The sequence below is a fragment of the Plasmodium cynomolgi genome, chromosome 13 (genome assembly GCF_000321355.1).
Source record: "Plasmodium cynomolgi strain B DNA, chromosome 13, whole genome shotgun sequence".
NCBI classification, from domain to species: Eukaryota; Apicomplexa; class Aconoidasida; order Haemosporida; family Plasmodiidae; genus Plasmodium; species Plasmodium cynomolgi.
The window spans coordinates 1,171,077-1,182,548 of NC_020406.1; the positions used below are offsets into that span (position 1 = coordinate 1,171,077).

Consider the following 11,472-nt stretch of genomic DNA (forward strand, 5'->3'; position numbering starts at 1 on the left):
CATAGCTCTGGTGCACACCAACGTGCTGCTTTGTTAGGTAGTTTGAAAGAAAAAAAAAAAAAAAAAAATCGCAGTCTTAAATGTGAGCAATTAGCTGATATTCGAATGCGGTCATTTTTTCCCCCTCGACAAAGAGGTGTGCGCATGGCTCAATGGGGCTTCATACTCGGGCCAGTATTATCTTTACAAACGACCTTATAACGTCCCAGCTGGGGAGAACACGTCTCTCGAAATGGTTGACCCTGTGGCCGCTTCAGCACGGTGAGAGTGCGGAAGGAGAAAAAGAACGCCCCACATAAGGGTCGTTTGAGCTTGTACGTTTATTTCGTTTTGCTTCGTTTTTTACTTCCTTTCACTCGCCTTGTCTAAAATGGGGGCCCAAAAGGAGCACTTACCAGAAAGCGTTCGGAGGTATGATTCGTCGTGTGCAAGCACATATCGCCATATGCGCGAATACACCCATGCGCGGCGCTTTCTTCCCTCCGTGTGAACGGAAGGGGATGCAAAGTGGTACCCGCAGTAGCCGCAGTGGCCGCAGTACCGCGGTGCCGATAACTCTGCGCAAGTACGGGGTACACCCAACGTTTGCAAAAAAGGCGCGCCCATTCGCACGCAGCGTTACAGCGCAGGTGGGTAATTAGATCGTCTTTATTTAAAACTGTTAAGGGGGTTAAATGTAAGCCTTTCTCTTAAGGGGCAAAAAAAAGAAACACTTTCGGGTAATGCTCTTTTTACACATAAAAAATTAACATTTTGCGAACGATTAATCATAAGGTAGATAGTTTAATTCGTTTTTTGTTTTTTTTTTTTTTTCCCCTTTTGAGAAAAGCTTACATTTTCCCTCTTTGAGATGCCTACACTTTTAAGCGTTGCATAAACACATACAGACCATATACACCCCTGTGTGCACTATTCAGGGTTACAAAAAAGAAAAAAAAAAAAAAAAAAGGGGAAGACTGTGTATATATACAAATATGGAGAGAGAAAGAATTACGGGGGGGTGGGGGGAAGTGAACAAAAAAACGAAAACAAAGTGGCGCTGCATTTATTCGCCTAGACATTTGTGGGTGCATCGTGGGGCGTCCATCAGTGGGCACGACCGTCCACTCGAGCGCCAAAAGGCACATGTACACATGAGTGTATTGTACACGCGCTGACGCACATGAGCTCGTGCGGGCTGCGCGAACTACATGAGCGAACAAATCTCCTTGGTGTACTTCATGTCCTCGATCAGCACCCTCTCCAGGTAGCTCTTAAACACACTCATCTGGGGCACATGCGAAATTTTCGTCAAATACTTCTTAACCTCGTCTTCCTCCGCGTTGTTCAGCACGTTGTAATTCAGCGACCCGTATATGTTCCTCAGCATGACATTCGCCGGCACCGCGGTATAGTTGATTTTGTCTATTTCCTTCAGGCAGGTCAGGCACAACTCCCTGTAATAGTCGCACTGTAGGGTGTGGGGAAAAAAAATAGCCATTTTGTGAAAAATGTGAATGGCTCATAAAAAAAACTAGCCATTTTGTGAAAAATATGAACGGTTCATAAAAAAAAAAAAGCTAGCCATTTTGAAAAAAATATGAACGGCTCATAAAAAAAAAATAGCCATTTTGAAAAAACTATGAACGGCTCATGCACAAATAAACGCGAACGCGCGGTGTTGTCTCACCAGGTCAGCCAGAATCTTTATGCGCTGCTTGACCTCCACGTTCTCGCTAAACATGACGCAGTCGTCCTCCTTGGGGGGGAACATACTGGCCGTGGCAGGGTCATTCAAGTAGGGAGAATTCTTATCACTGGGAAGAAAAGAAGCCTTGGTAATTATTTCCTGTATGGTTAGCTGATTTATTTTCTGCTCTTTTTTTTCTTCCTCCTCTTGCTGCTGCTGCTCTTCCTCCTTTTGTTTGGCGTCATTCTGCGCGTTTTCTTTGCTATTCTGCGGCTTTATTTCTGTTCTACATATGGGGCAGGTCTGCTGCTGAATGAACCACGACTTTAGGCACTCTACATGAAAGATATGAGAGCAGGTTAATTTTTTGGAGCCCTCCTTCAAGTCGTCCCTGCATATAATACACGTACCAACTTCTTTTAACTCTTCCTCCGTCGCATCAGCAAATTTTGTTTCGATATTCTTGGTCAACTCTCGGTACCTCTGAAACGATTTAAATCTCGATATTAACGTTTTTACAACGTGTATAATGTCTGCAGTCATGTGTAGTGGCAGGTTGCTAAAATTATTGAGAATGAACACTAGGATGAAGACCAAGAATATGATTAAGCTCATGATGTCGTGCAGGATGTCGAGGAAAAATAAAATGGTTGCTTTGGAGGATAATCCATTCGCTGATCTAAGGTCGATTATGTTCACAAAAAATTTAAATATCGATATTTGACAGGACTCGAATATGCTCAAGCTTTCGAAAAACAGCCACAGGTACATAGTCGAATTTTTTAGCGAGTATTTGTAGAAGTAGGTAAACATGGTCAGGTTGGCCACTGACAGGAGGCACATGAAGAGGAACAGCTTCACCAGCACTCGGGTTCGGGGCACCCCCAGTTCGAAGATCTGCCAGGGGGGGGGAGTAATAAAAAACGAATCGAAATGGGTCAAGGTGAATCAAAGTAAATCGCTACGCATCGCTACGAATCGAAGTGGGTCTGAGAAGAGGCCCCCCACGTGGATGCGCGTGCGGAGAGCTCTTACGTGAGAAACCCGGGAGTAAAGGACCAAGTGGTATGCCTTCAAAATAACGATGATAGATAAGTATTTAATTAAAATAATGGAGGATACTTCCTTCCCATTTATTGTGGGCTTGGACAAAACCAAAAACAATATGGTATCCATTATAAACGCCCGGGCGTTGTCTATGAGCTGCTCCACTTCCAGGTATCTCAGCTCGCCAATAAATATGTTCAACAGAAGCTTGCACAGTATGATGAAAATCATCAAGAAAAAGTTGTAAATAATCTGTGACGGGTGGGGGAAAAAAAAAAAAAAAAAAGACACTTTTTTATTTACTTTCTGTGTGGTTATACAGGTTTAGGGTACATCGGGGGATCACATTCAACAGGAGCACTCCTGTTCGGTATATTGAGCATACATGGCAGGAGTGCAGCTCTCAACGGGGTCCGCCCCGAATGGGGGGAGGGATTTCCTCCCTCGCGCTGTTTTCCTTTCGCTTACCGTCCTGGGGAACTTCTCCGTTGACAGATACACCACAGCTGAGTAGAACTCGTTGTACTTCATGAAGGAGTACATTAAAATGAAGGCCAACCCGAGGTGGCTTAGGAAGATATACAGACGCATGTTGACCTCCATGGTGAAGGGGTTGCGCGTTCCTTGGTAGGAATCGAGGGGAAGGGGGAAGATTGCTTCTCTCGCAGGACACGCCCTCGCAACCTAGCAAGCGTGAATGGAATGTACGAACGAACGAGTGGGTGCCCCTCTGATGGTGACGTTTTTACCCGCTCACACGCGTTTGCCATACCCTCTGTGCCAGGTGGTCATCCCCCCCCTAGCGCAAAAGTTAACGAATGGTCCACCCAAGATGATCAAAAAAAAAAAAAAAAAAAATTGGGAAATATGTACACAAATTAGCATACGCAAGGGGAAAAAAAAAAAAAAACTTCTGAGAAAAGAGAATTGGAAAATATTCCTCCAAGTGGTAGGCCATCTTAAAATTGGCCACGTGTTAAATCGTGTTCATAACATGCACGTACTCGCGGGGTAGGAACGTATACATACATACGTACGTATGTACACCATGCCCCTTACGTGAATAAACCTCTTTGGATTCCTCCTCATTTTGCTTCGCGTAGGGGGCGCGCGCAAGTGGGAAATTAAAAAAAAAAAAAAAAAAAAAAAAAAAAAAAATTTAAATAAAATAATAAGAGCGCACAAAGGAATATAAACGAACAAGCGAGCGATCGGGCGAATGAACGAGTGAACGCCGCAAGGGGCAGCACAAACGGGAGAACTGGTTTGGATCCCTCACGCCAGAAGTTTATCAATTTCGCTGTCAATATTGCGCTCATGTTTCCCCCCTGTTTCGGGAAATGGTGACCCTTAAGACTGCCTCGGATTAGTATAGGAGCGGTTGTGCAGGAAGCTCGTATTTACACTACGTAGGATATGCCACCTTTTTTTTTTTTTTTGTTGTCCCCCTCTGTGGTGGCATTTATGAAAAAAAAAAAAAAAAAAAGGAAGAATGGAAGGACGAATGCTTTAAAACCTTTCAGCTTTGCTGGAGGGTTATCTTTTCCCCCATTCTTGCTTCTTCTATGTTCCCATTTTCTTTCTTTTTTTTTGTTCCTCCACTTTTTCCCCGTCCCCCATTTATATATTTATTTATCACCCTGGCGGGCTTCCTACACAAGGTGGTGTTAAAAAAGAGTTGTGCCAAACGGGACTTCACACATGTAGATGGTGAAGAGAGGAAGAAACCATTGACGCAGCTACGCACACATATGTTGCGGCATTTTTAAAGAGGCCATAAAAGTGGGGCAGCCCAACGGTGTAGTAGCCACAGCAGAGGGTGCTGGGGGAAAAACATCTTAACGAGTGACGATTAGCAAAGGTACCTTGTCCATTGCGTCCACTTCTTTTCTTCGCAAACGGGGGGAGGAGGTGCCATACGGGTGTGTCGTACGTGTCTGACTGATCCTCCGTTTGTGGAGCCCCTCCCTGTGTGTGCCGTTTCGACCAAATGGCCTCAAGGGGGGGGTGAAGGACGACATCAGGAACGCCCATCCAGTAGCAAAATACTGCCGGTTAAAAATGAACGTAATTACTCAGTTGAGTGTTGTTTCGAAGGGGCGGGTGGCATGCAAAAATATATGTGGATGCGTCCGCTGATTGCTAAACTGACGTAGCACGTGGGTCATATATACTGTCCTGTGGTACATATACAACACACTGGGGCGCAGCGCACATAAAACTGCGCAAAAAAAAGAAAAACGGCGCAGGGGAAAAACGGAGCAGGGTAAAAAACGGAGGAGTTATTATAAAGCAAACAGTTCACCCTTTCCATGCGTTTTGCGTGCAGAACAGGACGCAAACGCTAAGATGCGACTCTGCCGTACGTGCTGGTAAGTCACTCCTCCGTTAGGGGATTTTCTTCCCCTACTTTCACATGGTAGGGAAGTGAACCCCACGTAGAAGATCCCACGCGTTACTCTTTATGTAGAGAATCAACGCGTTAAAGTTGTTCAGTGCAAGGGAGGAGTTCACCGCGCTGGGGAGGCCCCGCGAACCGTTTGGTGACGCTTCCCCCGGAGCGGCTTCCTCCAGGGCTGCTTTCCCTAGAGCTGCTTCCCCTGCGTCTTGGCCCAGTTCCACAGCTACCTCACCCGGAACGACGTTACTGATGAAGGCGGGATTAAATGTGATAAATACGTTTGGCTTCCACGACATGCTTACCTTTTCATATTGCCCCGGTGCCTTACGAAGCTTGCGTTTTATTTTTTTTCGGAACCACTGAACGTCCATAATTTCGTTAAAGCACAGGGGGTTATACAGCACCGTCATCTGACATGAGAATTTTTCCTCCACGTTTTTTATAAAATGCTCGAAGTAGCTCTTGTATATAAGAAGCAACTCGTGTTTCTGTAATCCTTTCATCATATCACCAATTTTTGTTGCCTTCATTTTGGTGACATCGTCTAAGTAGGTTAGGTCGTACGCCTCGTCCATTCGATACATATGGTTGAGTGTTTGTGTGTTGTTTTCACTCGTTGCTTTTCTGTGACTTGCTGTGGTTGCTACGCTTTCACTTTCCTTTGCATCCTCCCCGTCTTCATCCTTCTGCGACTCGTGCGGCTGCTCCTTTGGATGCGATTCCTTTGGATGCGACTCTTTCTGCTGTTGCTTCTTCTTCAAGTGCTCCTCCTTCTTCATCTGCTCCTCCTTCAGCTGCTCCTCCTTCTTGTCGTTTTTCTTCTTACTGGGTGGATTCGAGCCGGCCTGCACCCCCCCGCCGTTGCTGTGTCCCCTGCCGCACCCCCTCCAACACCCCCCGCATCTTCCGCATGTCTTATTTTCTGCTTCAACAAACTTAGGGACTTCTCCGGACGGTGGAAATTCAAAATGATATCGTAGTTCCTTCTCTCTATGAGAAAAAGGGATATCCAATTCTCCCGCTCAAAATTATTTTCCAATTTTTTTATCATTTCGAGAGACTTCCTCGCTTCGGACAGAATAAGGTCGTACAACTGGTGGGGTAGATTGATGAGCAGACAGTGGGGGTCATACAGTGAACAGATCCAAAAATTTTTGTTCACTTGCTTATTTTTTTTTCTCGCATGAAAGGAGTTTATTAATTTAATTTTATGTTCCTCCTTGAGGCAGTTGTCATAGTCCATGATGAGGGGCTTGTTCTGCCAATCGTAGCTAACGAGGAAGGACAAGAATGTAATTAGTGTCGTTTTGGGGCATATCGAAAAGGAGTCCAAGAATTCATCTCCTCCACCAATGGCATCTAGGGGGTCACCCAATGTGTCAGCTGCTGCTATCGTTCCTGATGAGACGTCTTCCTTCTTCGACTTGCCTATCTGATGTACGTTGTTGTTTCCCTTTTTTCCCTTAGCACTGTAGGCAGCAGCTTTGGGACCGTCCTTCCTCATTTCCACTGGGCCCTTCTGCGAGGGAGTGCTGATGATAAGAGGGCTGTTGTCCTCCTCCGCGCTCTCACTTGCGCTGGTGACACCTGTGGCATTTCCCCCCACGGAGATTTTCTCCCTCTCGCAGAGGGCACGGTAGTAGATACGCTGTTCCGCCTTCTCCGCACGGGTGATTCTCCTGTAAAGACTACTCCACCGTAGGAACTGTGCATGTGGGGTGTTGCTTCCTGGTAGACCTTTCTGCAAAAAAAAAGTATTCCTCCTAGCGTGTATTCTAAACTCTTGCGTGTATATGTAAAAAAGTACGTTCTCTACCAACTCATCACAGCACCATATACCCTTGGACATAAACCAAAGCTTGCATATCTTCACAGACAAATGAAAGGATGAAAATTTAGTTGAATAAAAATAAACAAATGATGAAACCAACGGTTTAAAAATATAATTCTTTATCTTCTTCATATAATCTACATTCTCAATTCTAACATCATCGAGGTTAGTCACCTGGATGAGATTCCTCTCCATAACTTTACTTACAAAAATATGCAGTCTGAACAGAATTAACTTCGAGGAAATATCAAGACAAAAATTTTTATTTTCTACTTTTGAAAAAAATTTTTTTCCCTCGATAGATATCTTATTACATATTATCCCCTTAGCACTTTCATATATACGAAAGAAATTCTGTGCGTTTTTGTAATTCACACTATTGAATTTTATATCAACAACAATGTCAATTATTTTTTTTTGGTTTTTTTTATATCCCAAATCTGTCATTTTGAGTAAATCACTCGAGCTGGTAACGTTACATACAGTAAAGAGTTTCTCACTCAGACTGTACAAAATATTTTTCACTTCGTTGTATAAATCGCTAATATTTTTATAGTAGGTGAATTGTGCATCTTTCATTAACAATGGGGAGGAGAGATACACGAAAAAGGTTTTTTTTTTTACCTTTTTCCCACTGCAGAGGTGAATTGCGTCATCATTTTTTAGAGAGTTAATTCTTTCGTGTAGTCCCTGCTGCAGACTGGCTGCTTCGTTGTACCTCAGCATGCGTAGGATACTCTTAATTGCCTGCACGTGTACTGATGGGGCTTTTCCCTCGTACAGCTGACTGAACAGGACCTCAAAGAAGGGGTTCCCCACGTTCTGGTCCTCCTCCTCGCTTTCGCTGCCATCCTGTAGAGCGCACGGCGCGGTGGTTGGTAGGGTGGTTGGCAGGGTGCTGTGTGCAGCGCCTGATACACCGTTTGGCACACCGCCTGGCGCACCGCTTGCCACACCGCCTGGCACACCGCTTCTCACACCGCCTGGCACACCGCTTCTCACACCGCCTGGCACACCGCTTCTCACACCGCCTGGCACACCGCTTGCCACACCGCTTGAGAGGGCTCTCTTCTTCCTAAGCAATCTCGTGGCGGGCCTCTTCCACTGAACCACCTCAAAAATGGTGTTGTTTTCGAATCTCCTAATGGTTGCTCTGTCTCCCCAGAAACGTTTAAATGCGGAGGTCCCCTCGGGGGTGTACAGCTCCTTGGAGATATCCATAAGCCGCATGACGTTGTTCGTCTTCAGGAAGAAGGTCACTCCTATTAGGGTTTTCTTCCTCAGCAGGGTTTTCTCCCTCGGTAGGGTTTTCTCCCTCGGTAGGGTTTTCTTCGATCCATCCTTTTGCCCAGCCGCCGCGGGGTCCACAGCTTCTCCTCGGCGCCGCTTACACGTGAGCAGCACGTCGTGGAAGAGGCTCTGCGGGAGGCTGCCCGGGTTGGCGGCGCGGCGGCCCTCCTCACCCGTAGCACCGGCTCCGTTGTACCCGTTCGCCCCACCCGCTACCTGCCCCACGTGCTCCCCCTGCTTCTCCTGCTCCTCCTGCGCTTCCCCCGCCGCCTCCCCCTCGTGGAGGCAAAAGCGCACCAGGCGGACGGCCACCTCGCCCAAGCGGTCGGCCAAGCCGCGCACCAAGTTGCGCCGCAAGGCCATCACCACCTCGTTGTAGTTGTGTAGGTGGTTGCTCACCAGCAGGGGGAACATCAACTCCTCCTCGTAGTTCACGGAGAAGCACTCATAATTCGCTGCCAACAATTCGTATATTCTTCCGCAACGCAGAGAGTACTCTGCCTTCTTCGCTTCCTCAATCAGTTCAGTCAGCGAGAAAAAAATGGACTGAAATGGGTCATACACTGAATTAATCAAAAAAAGGTGTGGCCCCTCTGTTGGTCCTGATGAACAGCTCCCCTTCTCTCTCTCCGAAGAAGTAAACACTCCGTTCTGATATCCATACACATAACGACACAAATCCATGCTGCTTAAGAAGCTAATTGTTTTCTTAAAAATGAGGAAGGCGTCGCATCTCTCCAGCTTCTGTTCATAACAGACGTAGCTGCAGATCAGTCCCAGTACAAAGGAGTTAATATCCGTGTAGTGGAAGAAGCTGCCAATTTTACACCTCTCTCCCTGTTTAAGTTTGTTGTCACTCTTTTCATCCCGAGTGGAAAAACTATGCAATAATCTCCTGTTAAGGCACCATAACTTGAGTAATTTAACAGCTTGCCTGTACGCATCTACATTGGCAACACTCCTTTTTATTACATTGTCGCACTCGATCAGGTGACACTCCGTGAGTATAAACCTTTTCAAAATGGTTCTTCTAGTACACAGAGTTTTTATTTTTTTCCTCAGTTGATCTTCCTCTGCATGTGTTTTTTCTCCCGATTTGATTGCCCGTCCGCCGCTACCCTTTTCCGCTCCCTTTTCCGCTCCCTTTTCCGCTCCCTTTTCCGCTCCCTTTTCCGCTTCCTTTTCTGCTCCCTTTTCCGCTCCCTTATCTGCCCCCTTTCCATTCTTGGCGTTTTTTCCATTTTTTTTTTTCTTCCCTTTGGTCTCCCCCGCATTCGTTTTTTCCTCTACCTGCGTGGGGTTCTTCTCCACTATGCCTGCATAACACTTTCTGTACACATGTAGCAGACTCGAGGTGACCTTCTTCGAGGGATAAAGAATCAGGTGGATGTTCCCAACATGCTTCTCCCTTTTGTGTACAGTCAGGACCAAAATTGACTTTGAATTATTTAGCCACGTTTTCACACTGATTCGAATATCTACACTGTGTGATAAATTCTGTTCGCTTAAATTGCGTAAAAAATTTTTGGAGAAAAAATGGTTCTTTAGTAAGACAACGAATAGGTTGTGATAGTGATGCAGGTTCCTATACTTGCATTTTCTTCCCAACTTTGTATTTAAATTATATTCGAATCCGAGATCTAAGTTGAGATGACTATTGAGCATCATGCCGTTTTTGTAACTTCCGAGAACTTTTCCTCTCTTCAATTTCATACTTTTTGCGTATGCCTCTTTAAATTCGTTTCCCTCCTTCTGCAAGTAATTGGCTAGCTCGTCTTCTAACTCTGCTACAAAGCTGATCGTTGCATCTTTAATAAGTGACAGGAGAGTAACATTGGTGACGTTTTTTTTATGATAATTCAATCCTAGTAATACATCGTTTAGCTTTTTCCCCTGTTCATCACCGTTCGTATCTTCGTAACTGCCATTCTGCTCTTTCGCTAGGGTCTTCAGTTTTTCTTCGTCTACGTCTTTCGTGGGGGCCTCCACGCACAGCTCGAACGTCACTTCACTCGCTCCCGGGCGTGGCATGGCGGTAGAAAAAGGGAGGGAGAAGAAACAGCGGCAGGGGCAGAGGCAGCAACGGCAGAGGCGATGCCTTCCAATATGTAACCCTTCGCAGGAGAAGCGGCCCCTTCCAAAGGAGTGCTCTTTTCCACTGTATGTAGATTCGAAGGGACACCCCTCCCTTTTGAAGTCCTTTCCTAATGCGTTGCGATAAGTACGTGGGGTTGGGGGGAAGGATAGCCTCTCTTCCTTGCACGTACAAGGCAGCTATATGTAGGCGTTCACTTTTTTTTTTTTTTAAATTTTCAAACACTGCCGCTAACGGTTGCTCCTTTTTTGTGGCCACGTGGCAGCGCTTCCTTTCGCACATGCATGCACGGGCACGCTCATTCGTAGTCCAACGTGTAGTCCCACGTGCAGTCCCACGTGCAGTCCCACGTGTAGTCACTTACGTAGGACCGAGCGTACGCTGGTGGGTCACTCCTCTTTCACGTTCCCCGGGACCACAAAACGGAGGGAGGCGATTTTCTTTATCAGCGAGATCTTCTACACGGTGGTGAAGCGGCTACGTAATTAAGTCAGTTTTTTTTTTTTTTTTTTTTGTTTTTTTTTTTTTTTTTTTTTATTGTGCTGCGGGGTTAGGCAGTTAAGCAGTGAAGTGAAAAAAAAGTCAATCAGCCGATCGATCGGTCGCTTGCCGAGTAGGGGTGACGGTTTGCTTTGTCGGTCAGGAGGTGTTTTTTCCCCCGTTGTGCGGTCAAACATATGGGTTATACCGTTTCGGGTCCGCTAAGATGTGCTGCCCACATGTATATATTTATGCATGAGGGGAAAAAAAAGGGATACCCATCACAGAAAGTAGCTTGCCGGCCCCGCTTCCAATGGACCCAATGGGGGTACGTACCGCACTGCAGGTGCTGCTGCCCGCCCTGTTGTGCCCCCTTTTTTCGAGGTACCGGTTTGGAGGACACACATTAACAGCGTATGCGCAGAAGAAGGGGAAGTGACAATTCGGGGCCAAGTGCGCACAGAATGAAAAAAAAAAAAAAAAAAAAGGATCACTGATGAGGGGCTTACATTGAAGTTACGCTGCTCCCCTTGTAACGAGATCTCCCTTGGTCGAAGCAGCAACACCGTAGAGTGAGGGTCAGCCTTTGTGGCTTCTCCCCCCGCCAACACATAACACAAAGTATCGCCGCACTGCACGCGAGGAGCGAAAAGGAGAGA

At 46.1% G+C, this 11,472-nt stretch overlaps 2 protein-coding genes across 2 annotated transcripts; both read right to left on the reverse strand.

The window, feature by feature from the left end:
• Nucleotides 1-1,186: 1,186 nt before the first annotated feature.
• PCYB_133480 (hypothetical protein) lies at nucleotides 1,187-3,319 on the reverse strand (the record flags this gene model as incomplete). Its single annotated transcript, XM_004224373.1, has 4 exons — nucleotides 1,187-1,450; nucleotides 1,670-2,566; nucleotides 2,705-2,968; nucleotides 3,185-3,319. 4 exons carry the CDS (start codon nucleotides 3,317-3,319, stop codon nucleotides 1,187-1,189), a joined length of 1,560 nt encoding a protein of 519 aa, XP_004224421.1.
• Nucleotides 3,320-5,943: 2,624 nt separating this feature from the next.
• On the reverse strand, nucleotides 5,944-10,269 carry PCYB_133490 (hypothetical protein; the record flags this gene model as incomplete). The annotated part of the gene is made up of 2 exons (XM_004224374.1): nucleotides 5,944-7,800; nucleotides 7,975-10,269. Coding segments are annotated over 2 exons (4,152 nt in total), but the record flags the coding sequence as incomplete, so codon positions are not given.
• Nucleotides 10,270-11,472: the final 1,203 nt, after the last annotated feature.